The sequence below is a fragment of the Dromaius novaehollandiae genome, chromosome Z (genome assembly GCF_036370855.1).
Source record: "Dromaius novaehollandiae isolate bDroNov1 chromosome Z, bDroNov1.hap1, whole genome shotgun sequence".
Taxonomy (NCBI): Eukaryota; Metazoa; Chordata; class Aves; order Casuariiformes; family Dromaiidae; genus Dromaius; species Dromaius novaehollandiae.
Window position 1 is genome coordinate 71,212,656 of NC_088132.1, and position 18,794 is coordinate 71,231,449.

Below are 18,794 nucleotides of genomic sequence, written 5' to 3' on the forward strand. Positions count from 1 at the left end.
TGAAGGTGTGAAAAAGAAAATTTCTTCTTACCTTTAGGTGCCACCTGTAGAAATTGTTTATGAAGTGTAGTAAGTTGTGAAATAGTTAGAGTACCATTTTCAGATGTCTCTACAGGTGGAAGATGTGCTGGAGGAACAGAATCAGGAATTACTTTTATATCACTATTGATGAAGAAGTCTGTCTCTTCTAAAACCATTTCATATTGGATTTTGCTAGAACTTTCAATATGGTGCCGTGCAACCTCAATCAGCTTTTCAACACTGAAAACGTAAATACAGAAAACAATGAATACTTTTTCATATGCAATGGTAATAACTTATGGTGAAATTTTAATGTGTTTACACTCTGGTAGCTTCCCCAGGGTAAGAATTACAAACCCTCTGTGTGAATTCCGTACTCAGACAAATCATTTGCAAATGCAACCCTCCTATGGCAGCAAGAATTGTTGTGACTATTGTAAGGATTTCAAATAAAGACAGCTCTGAGACACAGAAAAGACCTGACAGAAAAATATGAAAGGATGAGATTTTCTTAATGCCATCAATTTTATGGAGTTGAACATACATGTTCAGGCTGTAATCCTCCTTTAGCCTATCTCAATGCCCTGTCCTCTGCTCTGTCCTCAAAACCTAGATCTACAGAGCACTCTCTGCAGTGGCATTCCTAAGAGGCATATGAATTCCTGTTACAAGTGGAATATGTATGACTTAAACAGGGAAAGAAGTCAACTATCTGAACTGTTAAATTAGTAAAATATCCCTCAGCACATTTGACCTAGACCAACTAACATTGTCCCAAACAATTCACAGATATTGCTCAAAAGTTAGCATATCCCAGAGATCATTTCCAAAAGGCAGTTTGCATGTGACCTCTTTCTTTTGAGGAGTAAAATACTGTAATGGTATGGACATAGGCCATTCCATGCCAGGTAGTCTAAGCGTCAAATAGCAGCCCCAAGCATATTTTATTTACTAGGATAGAAAAATGGCCAAGAAAAGGATTTATTATTTAATGATCCTTAAAATATTTTTGATAAATGTTATACACAGTGGTAAGAACAGTAGGTGGAGAGCTCCAGCATGTGTGAAGCATGAAGCATAGAGAAGAAAAGAACCCCACAACTCCAAAGTGACCAAAGCCAGTGAACTGATATACAGATTTTTAGTAAACAGAATGCCTGATTGCCTACCAGTGCTCATAAATCTGCCAAATCTCTAGTCTAGAAAAACAGTAGGACTGATAATTACCTCTACTACTGCCAGCAGAACCTTCTAATCATACAAGAAATCAGGTATTACTATCTTGGTATTACCAAGATATCTTAAGGTAAAACTAAATTACAGCTCATGAAATAAAATTACTATTTTCTATGTACTTTTTCCAAATTCTTTGCTTCTATATATAACTAGATAGCAAGCAATACTACTGTTAGCATAGTCTTTCATTTTAAAAGATAAAAGTTCCTGTTTAAAATTGGATATACATTACCTAGACATTTCTGCCAGGAATCTGGCTCCAAGCCACTTTTCCATATCTTTGTACATTTCTTCTACTTTCTTTGTTAGCTCTTCAACAAATGCTAAAGCTTTCTTTTTTATAAGCTGTAGTCGAGATTTTGCGGCTCCCTCTGTTTAAACAATAATTTCATAATAGTTAATGTTTATAAAATTTGAGGAAGATTCTGACTCTTAAGGACCTAAAGTTTAACACATTAGCTTGTATTTAGACAGAATACTCTTGAACTACTTTTTTTTCAGAATCACTCCTACTTCACCATGTATTTTACAAAAGTGAGTCTTCTATAAATGGAATCCACGAGGTAACAAATATCTTAATAAAACTCATACAGAGTTGCAGGAGATGTTTAAGTAGACAGTGACATAGAATTTAATCATCACTATACAGCAAACAGACATAGAAACTTAATGATGTAAGTGTGAGTATCCTGTTATGGATAAATTTTAAGGAAAACACTTCTAAAAGACTTGAAGTTAATAGTACAGTAAAGGTTAGAAGGAACTGAAAGTATCTCAGAGGATGCTTTCTGCCTATCTAGTCACTTTTCTTTAGCACTGTTTAAGGAAATGCTGCCTTATTTGTGGCTTCTCTGCATTTTCTCTGAGTAGTTGCTCTCAGTATGCCACCAGGATAAATAAATGAAAATTTTTGTCTCCTTGAATTTTCAGAAGCAGGTACTGCATATTCCAGTGATAAAGCTGCTCTCTCAATAGGAGCAGCATGAAAAGCAAAGCACTCTGATGCAACTGAGAAGTGGAATGTGAAATCAGCATTAAAAACTTAGCAACTGTCTACACCTAGGGATGGTTTGCAGGTCTTAAAATGTGTATCTGTATAACTATACATATATCCAGTTACCACAGCTGCAAGTGAAACTCTGATCTTTAAATAAACAAGTTTTGTGCCTGTGTCATTAGGAAATATAGCTCAACACGTTTAGTGTTCCTTACATGCTTATCTTGCTTTTTTGTTAAATATAAATGAAGATGAAACAACCTTAAGAAAACAGAACATATCACTGAAATTGATATGCACAATCATTGAAATTTGTCTTCATGCTATTATGATCCTTTAAGTTACTGCTATTCCTTTCCTCATTATCTCAAATTTTTACAATATTTATTCTTAAACTGCTTTGGGATTAAACCTTGTTGAAAGTGGTAAGTGTACAAGCATTTGGTATGAATTGGGCCTAAAGAAGCCCTATGAATTTGTGTTTTCTTCATTAACTGCTATTTGTCCTTTACTCTTCATAATAACTACTAGCCAAAAAATAGCCCTATCAAGGAACTCCTTACGTGCTGATGCTTAGCCAACTGCTGCTAAACAGAGTGATTAACAGCTAAGTTCTATCTTCCCTTTAGTGAGAATGAGATCTTTTTCTGCTACTCAAAACCTGCTTTCAGATAACTGGGAGATTGCTATTATTCTGCTTTTTAGACCTCTGTTTTTTGCTGCAGTTGACCATTGGATTTGAAGTTATTGGGAAAGACAAAGAGATAGAAAGATTAAACAGTACATAGTTTTTGGAAGGGTCTGTCTGCAAAGGGGTTTGGAAGAATAAACCTAAAACCTGTGTCTTGTTACTTGAATCCTGTGCAGACTAAGGAAGAGGGAACCAGGGAGAAGAGTATCACTGAAATATCTAATTACCATCAAATTCTTCCCCAGATCAAAACAATTCATCAAGTAGCAGAGAGTGGCTAAGCATTCATGTCAAACTTACTTCCTCATGATGAATAATTTTTTTATTCATGGAAAAGCATAAGAAATGAAACGAAAAGAAGAATGAAAAACACATCTTCAATTTAGAATATATTTACCACAAAATCACTGATGACTATTTCTTAAAAAATTTCCTCTTTTCTCCAGACAGTCCTCTTTTCTCTCGTCTCCTTTTTCTTACTTATCCATCCATTTTCCCAAAAAGAGTTTGGGGACAGTTTTGACTACTGCAATGTCTAGACTAGGAATAGTGATCACCCCCAACTGTAAATAAGCAAATGATAACATACCTTCATGTTCAAGGGCACTAAAATATTCCTGCTTTATTTTAAGTCTCAATTCTTGTTTCTTTAATTCTTCTGCTGTTAGAGGAGGAGCACTCACTTCAACCACTGGTACAGGAGGAGGTGCTCCTGCAAAAAAATAGACCCCTTAAAAAGTCTTTGGACTTTGGACATAAGTGTGTGTATCTGTACATATACACTCACAATATAGTGCATATTTTGCAATGAAAAATGGCATTTTCTACCTTACTTGATATCACAGTTCATGAGAATACAAATGTGGTTATTCAGGTATATTGTGTCAACATAACATACTTAGATTTCTCTAAGGCATTTGATTTACATCTGCATGACATGCTAAGATTAACATGACACAAAACTTCTCCAGCATATACAAATGTAGTAAAATCAGTTAAATAACAACCTAAAATGTATTTCTCAATGGAAAATCATGACTGAATAGGCATGCCTCTGTTGTGATTCTGGAGGGTCAAAATGACCTCTTTGACCTTAAATTCTACCAATTTATGACAACCTGCACATAAGTAAACCTCTTTTGAATGATAAATATTCTTTTTGGAGCAAATTCAAGTGCAGCAAATTGTTAAAAATACTATGTTATTACATATTGTTGGTTACCATCAAAGCAGGACAATACTGCAATTGAAAAGAAAACTGTAAAATGTCAGGGAGGAAAAAAAGATGTATGTTATTTCATGCCTTTTTAAACCACTCTATTAGCTGCTTTTGTAGGGCTGAACTACAGCTTGTTTTAACTTACTCTGCTATGAACAGATACTGTAAAGGTATTTTACCATTTTGTTTTTGAATGTAGCATGAAAATACTTCTGCAGTCACAACACTATTACTCAAAAATATTGATCTTTGTAACTGCCTTGTTCTAGCAGAAGAGTAGATAGAGGTAGATGTTATGAAAAAATAACAATGGCATTTGGATGATACATCAGGTCAACATTAAGCAAATGGTCAAATCTAGAAGTGATAAAATTACATGTGCTAAATTGCATCTCTCAGTTACTAGCCTATAGCTGTACCTAAGGGAATTCTGTTGCAGGAGTACTACAGTAACACCTTTTTTGGCATGAAATCAAAACAAGCATCAGCTAATGCTTTGTCTTGTATCATGAGGAATGCACAGCTCAAGTTAAGCTGCAGTTCTGTCACTTTATAGCTTTGCGATTTCAGGTTAGGTCACCTAGTACTAAATCTAAAACGAGATTTAGTCCCAAGAAGCAATCCATGTAATAGTTTATAGCTGCTGATTTTTCCTCACAAAGCTTATTTAGGAATCTGAGAATCTGCTACTCTCTTGGCTGGACTGAGCAGCTAAGCACACACCTAAGGCTGCCTCAGGTTCGCAGATTAGGTGTCCATGTGGCTAAGTCCTTTCAGGGCTATATTTTGTTCAGTGTGCTACGAGCACAACCAAACCCGAGGGATAGCACAGAGTACAGTGCAAATAAAATTGCTGCCAAAGAAGAGTCATCTGCTTTATACATAACTCTGCAGTTACAGCTTTCTCATGGGAAATGGGATACTTAGATTTTAGGCCACCATCAAACATCAAGGGTTCAAGACCCTGTCTCACTTTGCAGGAGAATGCTTTTACAAAAGATATAAAGTGGGGCTACTGTCCTCACCTACTGAGGCTATGCCATTTTGCAGAAAGAAATGGAAGTTACTTAAACCACTATCTGCTCAAGGAAATATTTATGAAAAAAATGTATAAACAGCATCACAAGCTAGGACTCCTCCCAGCAGACTGCTTGAATTACTGGGTAGAGATAGGTTCCTTTTGGGTCTTTTTTCCTTTGGCCAATAAATTTTGTATTCCTACCTTTACAGTGAAAAAGTAATAGGGTAGGACAGATTCTTGCTAGGCCTTTGTGAAAGATCCACTTCAATGGGAGTTGTTCTTTGTTAGGTCTATATATGCTGTTAGATTTTATGTTCTTTATTCACACCATGTTATATAGTTAGGTTATATATAAAAATGATGGACCTTGATAGATCCCTGCTCCTATAACAACTGATAAATTCATTTAGAAATATACAGGAATACTGGCTGTTTTATCCATATCCACAATTTTATTTTAATGCTTCAAATATTTTGACTTATGGCTGGAAATCATGGTTAGAAAGTAGGTAAAATTTAATAGAAGCTGATTTAATTTGATGAACTAGTTCTAAATTTTCAATTCCAAAACAGCACATGGAGAAAAATTAATATTTAGTTTCTCAGTTCTACTCAGAATATTTATTTCTAAATAATAACACTTATGATTTAATACACCCAGCTGTCATTCAACGGCCTCTGCCTTCCCTTATCACCACCCTTTTCACAATTAAATATCGCATTTGACATTTCAGAAACAGATTTAGATATTTTGCATTACTTTTCTCTGTGTTACCAAAATATTTACATTTCAGTAGTTTCAGTCTCTAAAAACGCTGCATTTCAAATACCTTTCTTTTTAGTAGCTGATTTGGGAGAAAACTTTTTGATATCTCTGGCATCTTTTCCAGTAGTTTTGCCAGCCATTGTCTGAGAAGATATTAGATGTTCTCTTTCTTTCAGTTCTAGTTGCTGACGTTCTTTTTCTTCCTCGGTTTCTTTAGATTGTATTTCAGCTGTTACCTTGACATCATATTTGCACACTTAGTCAAGCACATAGTATCAATACTATACAACTACTGTTTTACTGTTTTAAATAGCTTGTACTTCCTGCAAATACTTGCTCATACATACATACATACATAAAACAAAGGAGATATTTTAACTAAAATTGATTACATTCTGATTATTTAGCAAAAATAAAATTCTACAGCAAAAAGACAAGATAGAGGAAGATGGTTGTTTTAATTCTCATAACATATTATCTAAGTACTCTAGGAAAATGAGAAAAGTATGAATCTACAGTATGCAAAGCAAGACTACAACTACACTGTAAGGGTGCAGACATTCATTTGATTTAAAATGATCAAAAGAGAAGAAAAGGCTTACCTAGAAACCAGCTATTTGAAAAGCCCACCTAATATACTTTTAGCTATATATATAAAGGACTGTTTTAGCTATATATATAAAGGAATGTAGCCATAGCATTTAAAGTTTGAAAAGGTTTGAGCAAAAGTTGTTTCAGAGGACAAAGTCTGTTCTTCTTCTCATGCTTCTATTGAGGGATAAGAAGAGAGTTTATCATGGAAGAAGCAGGTTTGTAGAGCAAAGATCTAGAATATTTCTCTCAGTAATGGAATCAAGGGGTCAATAATAAACAGAGACATTCTAAGGATCTGTTAGTACAGAGATTCTATCGTTTTCCTCATAAAAACGGAAACATATTCAATGAAAATACCAGTGGTGGATTAACAGGCATGAAATTGAGATACACAGTGAACAGGCTGTGTGCTTAGGCTGCGTACAGAATGAGAGGCCTTGACTGTCCAATCCACAAATCTTTGAGTAAATAAAACATTTCTTACCATATTTGCTACTGCTGTCACTGCTGTTTGCCATGTATCAGTAATTAGTTTTTCATCTTTCCCAAAAGTGGCCACTACATTTTCAGAAGAATTCTCATCCTTAGCACACTTCAGCGGAGTTCCCTTGCTTTTTGCCTTGACAGTACTTATATCTGGTGAAGGCGGTTTACGAGAAACTAGGGGAATCCTTAAAAATAAAATACAAGGCTTAGTTCATGATACCTTTTGTAAAGTGATAATTTACAACTACATTGTAGAATACTTTAATAGAATAAGAACACTATTTCCAAAATTAGGCATAGCAGCAGGAAAAGGAAGAACTTTCTTTACGGCCAGATGTTGTAAAATGTGCAGATGACCAGAAAATTGGCTAGTGTAACTACAGAAGATAAGGAATAATAATAGATGTTATCCTTCTATTATTAACTAGGTCAAATGAGTGAGAGATCTGCTGATATATTCCACATGGGATAGAAGCACAACTCTGTTACTCAGATGGTTTCTAAATGAATTCTAAGTATTAACAAATGCATCTGGAGGTGACATCATTTTTAATACTGTGAAATTATTTGATAGTGTTCCTTATCTTGAATATTGCATTCAGTTCTGTGCATCTTTCTAGGCTGCTTTGATTTATATCTGCCAGCCCATAAACCATTTAATTATCTTTGTCTGTGCCAATTTTAAACCTGTTAATAATCCATAATAATGTTTAACTTACTTATGTGAGGATTGTTCTGGAAACTGTTGGCAAAGCAGGGCAAAGTAGGAAACATTTCTCTAGCAGATTTCTTTCTAAGCTTTTTAAATGTTTGATAATTCAGACGTGTATTAGTGGACATGCTGTAGGTAGATCAGTCAAAAATCAGGGATAAATTAAATCTATAAGATGATTTAAGATTCATCATTTGACTGTAATGACTAGTTAAAAATTCTTATTTACCTGTCCTTTGAAATATACCCACAAATCTATCAATGCATTATATTTATTGATATTTTTATGATTTAATAATGCATTTGTACCTTCTTGATTTGACTTGATCATCTTTCTGCTCTAAATCAATAATATCTAACAATGGAATTCTAGTAAAATCTTGACTGCCATCTGTTGGGATTTTTCCTTCCATTGCCCTATAATAGTCATGAAGAAGTCTCTTTGTATCCTGGAAACGATCCACTTCAACCTCAAGAAGAAAAGACAGACAGAATGATATTAAGAACAGGACAGAACAATACATTTTCTGTTGTATTTTTAAATATATGACATCAAATACAACTCCAAATCATAAGACCCTTTGAAGGAGAATAACAAACATATTTGTTTGAGTATTTATACTGTATTTAATGCATACTTCAACTTGTATTAATAATGTCTTTCAAATTTGCATTCTCAATTTTCACGCAGGTATTTCTAAGGGTTAGTAAAAATCTTGGTTGTAAAAACAGGAAAATTCCTTACAATAAATACTATTTGATACATTCAATTTAAGCACATCATATTTTGATGTGTATGTATTTCTAGCACATTTCTAGCATAGTATACGAGCAAGTCTACCACTATCTCCAAATTATAGCAATCTTTTTGTTCAAAATAATTAAAAATCTTTTGTAATCCAAACTAAAAAGTGTTAAATGATGGAGAAAAAAATTTAAAAAGCAATACAGTTTCTCTAGACTGAAGAATTCAACAGATGTCACACACCTAAAGTTGTGTGACTCTTCTTAGGAGAAATCAAGTAAGATTCAAAAAACATTTAACACCTGTCATGTTTTGATTTATTGATATAGCAGGGTGTTAGTTTCTAACTGACAAAACAGTACTTAATATTCATGGGAAAATGCACAAAACCACATTCACAAAACAAAGGATAAAACTGTGTGGTGCAAAACAGCACTTATCCATAAGTTACAGAGAAAACTTTTAGTATGACAGTGTACACAAAGAAAGGTGGAAAGAAATCTGATATACTCTTGCTAAGGTTAAGACCTTGTTAAACGGAATTTACACAAATCTGTGTTTTTATACAGTAACAGAGGCACCTGGGGAATACATGTAACTTTCCACAGAAAAACCCACAGAAGGAGAGCTTAAGACCAGAGAAGCAGCTATTTTTTGGCTGTTTCTCAAACAAAGGCATAACATAAAGTTGTAGTAATATTTTTAGTTTTGTATTTTTTAGCATTAATAATTCATTTGTTTGGGGGAACATATACTAAAGTAAATTAAAAAAAACTGCTTGCTTTACATTCTTTTAATTTTTTTTTAGGAAAAAATATACACATTACATATGGTTAATACACGTGCGTAATTTTAATTGGCTATTCTCTTTATCCACAAAAGACAGGTAAAACTAGATTCATAATGAACAATTTAAGCTCAGCAATATTACTTTAATTTTGCTCCTTTATGCATATAAGAGATAGTTTTTAAATACATAATCATATTACGATCTTATTACAGACCATAATTAAAGGATGAACGTTGCTCAGTTAGTCAGCAGTTATTTCATATTTAGACCTCTTTGTTTAGTCAGTGACCTTAGTCTTTATTTAGGGCATTATATAGACTCTTTGAAAATAGAATTATAATTTCCTCACTACAGCAACTGAATACTTCACAAATACTGCTTAAATTCTTACAACACTCATGTGAGATTAGAGAGTGGTTCCCCCATTTAGTAAGCGTATAAAATAACACAGAGAATGAAGGCCAGGGAGGCCAATTTAAGCTACTTAGGCCAGATTTTTCAGGCAAGTTAGCATAACATGGCATTTCACATGTTTAAAGCACAGTTTTCGTTATCTTCTTTAGAGTTGCCAAACCCTTAACAGAAATGTCACTCAGTGTACAAAAAAGCTTTTCTATTTCGTTTTAAAGCCCTGACCCTGATCCCAGCCGAAACACCTAGAAAGGCAATCACAGGAAAATCTTTCTTTAGTTCACAAACTGAAGTCACCCACGGACGGGCTGAATGAAAGGAAAGGCTGAATGTGGGGAAGGTGAGGGCCAACTAAGTGAAGACAGATTTCTAAAAGCTTTCAAGTTAATATCCGAAAGCTGTGCCAAATTTTAAGAAATTTTCTCAAGAACCACAACTCATCACTTTCTGCAAAACCATTCCTTGCAGATTTTCAGATCAGTCTGTAAGTAAAATTTCAAGCTACATTAGTGAAGTTGTAAGTGTTAAATAATTTCTTGTTATGGGAAATACAGGACAACCTTAATAGCAAGTGGGCCTGCAACAGCAGCAAATTACATAATTTGACCAAATTAAGAGCAGATGTCAATATGATCACAGGGCGTTAAATAGATCTGACATTTTTGTTACAAAACTGAGCGATTCACTGGATGGATAAACTGCCAAAAGTAGCACTATATGTTACAAACTGAAAGTTTGAGGGTTTTGGACAATAACGGTGGTATTTTTCTTAACCCTCCTTCCATTGCAGACTTAGTAGCAGAGCTCCACACCATACCTGCATAAGAGAAAAAAAATGGTTCATTGCAATCCCCTTATGATCTGGTAACCAGCCATCATTCATGATATCAGTACGTTCCTGGTCAGCTTCTTCCCTTTTGTTATGACAGATATCCCAGAGACGATTTCTCAGGTCCTAAATTACAAAATCATATGTAAGAAATAACTATGAGAGAAAAGTATCTTTTTCATATTTTTTATTTTAAATTATATTTGTGCTTGTGGCTAAAGAACCTTCCCATTTAGGGTTTTTTCCTTATAATATATAAATATATAATATATAAAGGTCAAAGCCTGGTCAAAGAGTTACATACTTTGTGCTTACAGAGAGCTTACAGAAAGCAGCTTTACAAATGTGCCAGACAGAAGAATCCAAATGTACGAGATGAATGGGTAGGAAGAAGACCATACTAGACTGCCTTGCTTTCCCCCAGCAAAGAGACTTATCTAAGCTGGACAAGGAAGTAAGAATAAGAACAGCTACACTCCCAACACTACCAAAAACTTTCCACCTGAATGGTTTGCTAACTGATGCAATTACAAGAAGAATACTCTATGGGGACTTGCAATATGATAAATTCTGAGGAAATTGTCAGTGTTCAAGTATTCTTCCGACTCGCATAGCTCCATTCCATATTTCTTTAATGTGGATGATTCTTTATAGCTAAAGGCTTTTCAACTAGTGACTAATCTAATAGCAACATTATGTGGCTCACTGACAGCACTGGGGACCTATTAAGCATACAATATGTATGCAAACCCTCTGTTCCCCATCACCATCTCTGCATGGAAATGGCATGGCAGACCTGTATGTCTCAAGACAGGAAGACAGGAGTGCTGTTATATGCAGGGCCAAGCTAGGCTAAGGTAAGTTCTGAAAACCATAAAATGTAAAGACAAAGAAGGCAGAGAAATATTTACTCTATGATGTGCTAAAATACCACAGTACAATCTAAAAACAGAAGCAAAACATAATAAAGATATGGCCCAAACCCAAAGGCATAATTGTGAATTATCCCTTTATGTACAAGGGGAACTGAAATAGTTTTAGGGGAGTGGTAAAAAATAAAAAATTAAAATAACAATATAATTCTTATTACACCAATCTGGTATACAGTGAGATAATACTTTAGGGTGTATTATAACTTTTGCCACTTATTTACAGTAACTCTTTGATGCAGTTCTGCTTTTGTTTCCTCATCTTCCCACAGGTCATCAGCAATTGAATTAAAATCTGATTGCCACTGAGATACAAACTCCTGTTTAAGATCTGGACGCTTCAGATAATCCTGGAAATTTTTTCTGTGAATTGTGATAAAAATAATTTTAGTGTCAAAAGACATATAGAATGTCAGAGGAAAAATAGAAAATATGAATATTAAGGTAATAAGCTGCTATTTCTACTTACCTAGTATCTGCTAAGTAATAAATCCCAGAGTGCTGTTCATCCCTTAGGCATCTAAGTATAGTTTTGATTGTATTTACATATGCATTTTCTACCATTTCCCAGTAAGGTACTAAAAAATCTGGTATCTCCTGTGAATTATTTTTAGAAACACCAAAATTAATTGATACATTTCTTGGTAACCCATTTTGCTGTATCATTAGCAAATATAAGAAATATTATTTCAGGAAATCATGTTACTTATCGACTTCTTTCTCTATGTATTTTTTCTGCCATACTTACAACTGCTTATGTATACTGTACCAACATATAATGCATTTCTTTAGAAGAAAATGGCAGTATTCACAATGAATGGGAAGTCCCAGTGGAATTCTGCTGACATCTGTGTTTTTTAATACACTCATAAATGAAATGAAGAAGGATGAGTAGTTAGGTAACGAAGTTTGGTGGTACAAAATTGTTCAAGATGGTAAAAATAAAAACTGACTGTTGAGTGTTGCAAAAGTGACTGATTGAATGTCATGAAATGCAAAATAAAGCCCACGGCCAGAGGGAACCCAACATATTGAGTTATGAGCTTCGGCTACTCAGAAGGAGATGTAGAGAATATGCAAACTAACTACAGTCATAGAGGCAAAATTGGTAAATGTTAGGAATGGAATTACAGAACAAAATACAAAACATCATTGTGCTCTCTTCAAATCCACTCTCAAACACTGCATGCAGTCCCAGCTTCCCATCTCAAAAAATTTACAGTAGAACTAGAACAGACAGACAGAAGGCAACAGTCACGATCCAATGTATTTAACTGATGATTCCACATGAAGAGAGTTTGCCAGATTATGACTGGACTGGAAAAGCAACACTGAGAGGGCATGAAGAAGGTGGATGTGATAGATGTATGTAACACCATAAGTACCTTCAGAGAGTGAATATAGAATTATTATCCATTGTATCTCACAATATGAAAACTAGGGTCATCCAATGACCCTATCAGACAACAGATTTAAAGCACAGAAAGAAATAATTTTTCAGAAAAGGTGTAATTATACAGGTCATAGAGTGGAGACCAAAATGTAAATTACTTCAAAAAAGCAACTAGATAAAATCATTGAAGTCTATTGAGAGCTATTAAACACAAAGATGCAGATAAAATAATCTCAAGAAACCCCTAAACTTCAGATTGCTGGAAGCTAGAGAGGTGTCCTGGGGAAAGCATATTAGAGTATCCTAGGAGAAAAATCAATGCATACTTACCCTGTTCTTACATTCTTTCCCCAAGTATCCACAACTGGCCATTGTCAGAGACAGGAAACTGGGTAAATGGGTTTATGTCCTAGTAAATCTAGGTTTATATTTCATAATATTAAAAAGTCTTATTATTTTGGCATCCACATACTATTCTTCACCATCGTGGTGAGAAATTTACCCAAAACCAAACTCCAACATTTTAAACAGTGTTTGCTTCTCTGTCATATAACATTCTAATAGCAGCTGCTATTAGTATTTTTAGATATTTGTGATACAGTATTAGTGTCTCTTTCAACTTTTATATATCGGAAATACTGAAGAAAATATTTTGTAACGACACAAAAAGTTTAGGTAAAATATTTATAAAATATTGAGAAAAATATATACTCTAATATCTAATCGTGAATGAATGTACCTTGGGAAGTGGTTCATCTACATACACCCACTCATCTGATCCTGGTTTAATTAGTGGTGGTCTCACAGGAATAGGAGGAGGTAGATCTTCAGATGTAGCTTGTGAAGGCTTTTTTCCTGGTGATTTTTCTTCAGCAGAGCCTTGTATTTGAATGTATAATTAGTACCTTCAAATGTATTTTAAGTGTAAATAAACAGAAATAGACATCTATGCTACTCTGACAAGCTCAAATGTATTGTTCATCAGAAAATACACTGATCAAATCAGTGATGCCATAGTTATAAAATTGCTTTTCAATTAAGCTTATATTTTGCAGATTGTTACTTTTCTAAAGCCATCTTGTTACTTTTCTAAAGCCATCGCTATGACAGAATCAGGAGGATAATGAATTGTTATGTATAAATATGAAGCACATTATCTACCAGGTAAATCAAGGTCAATGGTATTGTTATAATTCTGAGATTCATTACAACTACCATGACTCAAGGACTCCCTGCTTAATTAGAGAACAGATACACGTACAGTTTCCATGCACCAACGCTTAGAAGAGAGTGCATCAAAGAAATCAAATACTGGAGAATAAACAACCAGATAAATAGACCAAAATCTGGCCTAAAATGGAAAACAAACCTTACTCTAAGGAAAAGCTGAGAAGTATGAAAGAGGGGAAAAAAGGAAAAAGCTAGGCAAAAAGAAAAAGAGAGAAAATATCATTTGATAGAGAAGCAAGCAAAAAACTAACCCTGGTAGGCTGAAAGAAAAGCTGAAGAATCCATAAGAAAACTGTCAGCAAAGAGACATTAAGATGAACCCTTCCCTGAAGCATCTAAGCTGGGTCAGATGAAATAAGTCTACCTTTCACCCCTAAATGTAAAAGACATGGGGGTCAAATTGCTTCTGTGAACATGTCCAGGCTGCATGCATCTGTCTCTGCTCAAAAGAATTCCACTTTAAGCCCTATGAGAACAATTATGTGCAACCTGCATCCATACTATTTTGAGAGGAGAATCTGTCCTAAACTCAGTAAAAGAGGAACCTGAAGTATAACGAAATGATACTGAATGTAGTTAGCAGCTCCACAGCATGATTCAGCCTTAGGATCTGAACAGACCTCTGGAAAGATATTAATGTCTCTTCAGTGACTATAAAAGGACCCTACAGCAACTAGACTTCCAGGTTAAACGTGAAGTTAATTGCTTACAATCGTGCATGAATTCTAGCCAATTTTGGTGTGAGTTTAAAAATATTCGGACAAGATAAATGGGCTTGCATCAAACCACAGTTGTAAGTCTTATCCTTTTTGTTGAAAATTTAATATTTAAAGTAAAGCTATGTTTTGGTTTACTTGCTTTTAACTGTGACAGATCTGCATTTGAAAAACACTGTCTTGCTGAGTGCTTCAATGCAACAACTGCATATCTTAGTCCTGATGTAGGGTGATAAAAAGAACATAAACTATCAGCCAAATAAAATATTCCAAGGATACTTCTGCTAAGTATTTTGAGAACTAATCTCTGAATTTCCCTTTGTCATATGACTCCCAGAATCTTGTTGATGTCTGACATCAATATATACTCTCATACCTCTATTTTGCTCATATTAACCTAATAGTGAAGGACAGCAGGGAATCTATCAACACAAACATGAAATTAGGCACTATTAACTAACCAGAGAGATCATTTTTCCACAGGAAGCAGAAGTCCTTACAGTACTTCTACAGCAGAGCTGAATTCTAACCAGAAAATGTGGACTTCATTTGCATCAATAGGAATTTTACCACTGACTCCAGTGGGGCCATGAATTATATCAAACACATGAAAAGAACTATTCCAATCAGGTAGTTCTGCAAAAACACTCCATCCAATTATTTGCCAGGTGTGATATTTCAAAGAGATTTTGATAAAATGGCAGCCTTTTGCAATAATAGTGGTCTCAGTTTTTACAGTTAAGAGTACACATCCAACTAATTAATACTGACTATGGTTTTTTGGTGGCCAATACATAAAGAGTTTCTTTGAACAATCGCCAACACAAAACCTGGTGATTCAAATGTTTACTTAACATGGTTTACTTGATGCATCTTTTCCATAGGATACTTAATCTTTCTTTCCTTTTTTATTTTTAGATGATTCTGCCCTTTTCTAAATGAACTCATTAGAGTTCATTAAGAGGAAAAGGGTCCTTAAGAAGAAAAATGCAATATTGACACAGCAAAAGAGATGTCAATAACACTGAGTTATCCATGTTTTTAAGCTGCTGGTGATAAATTAGTATATGTTGATATAGTAATATCAACAGGTAGTTAGTCTTTCCTATACTGTCACTATGCTATCCCATGTGGTAATGATGTTAGCTGTAAAATTTAAACCAGAAGAAAAGGACTGGACTTAATAATCATTTACTTCAGAGATTATAAATATGTCCAATTGACTCTTTCTTTTAAATATTTTAAAACCTCTTCTCAAAATCTTTGATATGTGAAACTGGTCCATATCCTTTGAAAAGGTAAAAATGGTAATACAAAAATTTAGAGTTCCAGAGCAGTTATCCAGCAGGAAATAGGCTCTCATTTTTCTCAAGGTCATCATTTTATATTTTGCCTACTGCAATTATTATTTCTAATGCTTAATTGCAAAACATGAAGAAAAGTGTTTCCACTATGACTGACAAACCTATGAGTATTTCAGATTTTGTGGGAATAGTCTTCTTTCCTCGGGGAGTGATTCCATTTCTTTGTTTTTATTTTCTACAATTGCCACAATTTTAGCTTGGGGTAAAGGTTTAGAAAATTGCTTTTTCTTTTCAGATTCTATTTTTTCTAGTTCTTTTTCTTCAAAATAATTTCAACAAATCACACAGAATTTAGTAAAGTTAATACATGACTCGCACTATAGCTTCTGAACCAACAGTGGAAATAAATTGTACAGTATCTGTAAAAACAACAAACATTTACTATGTATTTTTTTCATATAATTAATTTGAATGAATCCATAAAATTAATGTGCCCATTTATATTTGAGAAACTGGAGAAATGTGCTCTTTAACATCAAATTGTAGCAGTTTGAAAAAGGAGTCACACCATTACATTTCTCCAACTTCACAACTCTCCACTGAATTTCAAAGAATTTGGGTCCAGTTTATATGGCTTATACATAATTAACTACATGTATAAAAGTGAAATGAAACCAGACTATATTAATTTTACATATTAATATATAAAAGCCATTATTTTTAATTGATCCAAATCAAAACCTTACCATTTATAGCATTAAAATAATTTTTCATTGTCAAAACGATAAAAGTACACTTATCAGAGGAAACGTATTTGCCTTTGCAAAGCTATTCTGATCTTTGCCAAGAAAATATTCAAATAAAATTACATGACAATATTTTGCATGTGGAAAATAATTTTGTTCATATACATAAACATCTGCAGCATGAATGAAAACTATCACTTAGTCACAAATCTGCAAAATCTCTCAGGGCCAGTGAAAATGGCCAGTGTTATCATGCAGTTTTATATATTAATTATTAGTGTTAATTATAAACAACAAAGAATTTTCTTACTGAAGTGTAAAAAGTAGGAACTGAAAAACTTACTTCTATTCTGTCTTTTGGCAATTTCTTCCATAAGGATTTCCTTTACTGTTTTACACAGAAGACTTTCTTTGGTTTCTGCATTGACTTTCACTAGAATATTTTGATGGATTGAAAACCATTTCTCTAATTTTGGCCACGTGTCTAGAAAGCCTGAAATTCTACAAAAATGATATCAATGTATAACTTTAAAATCTAACTACTGAAATATCTGCAGGAAAATAAAACATTTTGCCTAACCAATAAAAAAAGTAAGAAAAAAACATCTAATCTAATACTAAAACAAATTCAGTCAAATAGTATTCCATGCACATCAACCTTTTCGTATTTAACATAGGAAAATTTCCAAAATTCTATTTTTAGAAGTATAGACTTCTAAGTCTATACTAGTGTATCTTAGTTTTTCTTGTCACAAGTTAAACCTATACTTTCTTGTATCACAACTAAAACAATAATAATAAATAATATGGTAGTCTTAAATAACATGATAGTCTAAAATAATCAACAATCTTGATTACTTAGAAACAAATGTTGTTCCTTGATTTTGCTCTTTATGTAAATTCAAATAGCTAATGATTCAAAAAAACACAAAACTTTTTTTATAAATATAATAGTGGAAGATATCCATTTTAGGAAATCTGTAACTCAGGCCAAGGGCATTTCACACAAAGGGCAATCACCTTACACATGACATCTCTCTCATATACACACACATACACACACACATATATATGTGTATGTAGTTCATTCAATACATTTTTGAATAAGAAAATCTTCTTATATCTTGGAAAAGGAAAAACGTATAAAGTTCTATCTTGTAGGATTGTTTATATTGTGTCAAGAATGAAAATACCTCTTTAAGTTCCATGTCAGAGAAACTCTTAAGTACAATCTTAACAGTATGTCAGTATTACTATGGCTCACATGTGAGGTTCAGATTAATTATACAGCTAAACATCTGACTGAAGCAACCTTATTGTACCTCATATAACATACCTATGTACCATCTGGTCCCTGACTAAGCCAATCTTCTCTTCTCGGATTTCAGCATCTGAAGTTTGATTGCTGTCCTCCTGTTCAATTTGAGATGACTTCGATTTATCTGCTGTGCGAAACAGCATATATGAGCATATGTGGAAAAAAGGAACTATGTAGTCTAATTATAGGCCTTAGATAAAATAATTATTAAAAGAAACATTTCAGCATTCCTTCATCTTACATTTTTTCACCTAAAACTTGGATGCCAAACTTCCTACAAAAAGAAAAGTCAGAGAAAATCACTGAAGTACAAAACAGAGCTGGAAAGAACCTGAAGACATCGTCTTGCCTCATCCCCTGTTTGAATGTAGATCTATAGCACTAACATTCCTGATGGATGCTTTGCAATCTTAGAGTTTTCCAGAGGTAGGGATGAGACATTCACCTGAGTAGACTATTTCAGGGTTATCTACTCTTACAATTAGAAGGGGTTTTCCCAGTCTAATCTGAATTTTCCATAAAGAAACTCAAGCTCTTTACTCCTTTCCCCATCAACAATGGACAGGTATTCCATTGCATCTGAAGATCAGGTAACTTGTCTCTCTGAGTCTTCTCTAGATTAGAAAAAAAAAAAACTTTA

At 33.8% G+C, this 18,794-nt stretch overlaps 1 protein-coding gene across 1 annotated transcript in view; it reads right to left on the reverse strand.

The window, feature by feature from the left end:
- Positions 1-18,794, reverse strand: part of LOC135324712 (sperm flagellar protein 2-like) — a 57,491-nt gene that overhangs the window by 10,230 nt on the left and 28,467 nt on the right. Inside the window, 12 exon segments of the mRNA XM_064501544.1 lie at positions 32-261; positions 1,490-1,628; positions 3,535-3,657; positions 6,016-6,187; positions 7,030-7,216; positions 8,053-8,213; positions 10,507-10,644; positions 11,672-11,810; positions 11,917-12,044; positions 13,580-13,719; positions 17,180-17,337; positions 18,173-18,281. Of these exon segments, the coding sequence (XP_064357614.1) occupies positions 32-261; positions 1,490-1,628; positions 3,535-3,657; positions 6,016-6,187; positions 7,030-7,216; positions 8,053-8,213; positions 10,507-10,644; positions 11,672-11,810; positions 11,917-12,044; positions 13,580-13,719; positions 17,180-17,337; positions 18,173-18,281 (1,824 nt within the window).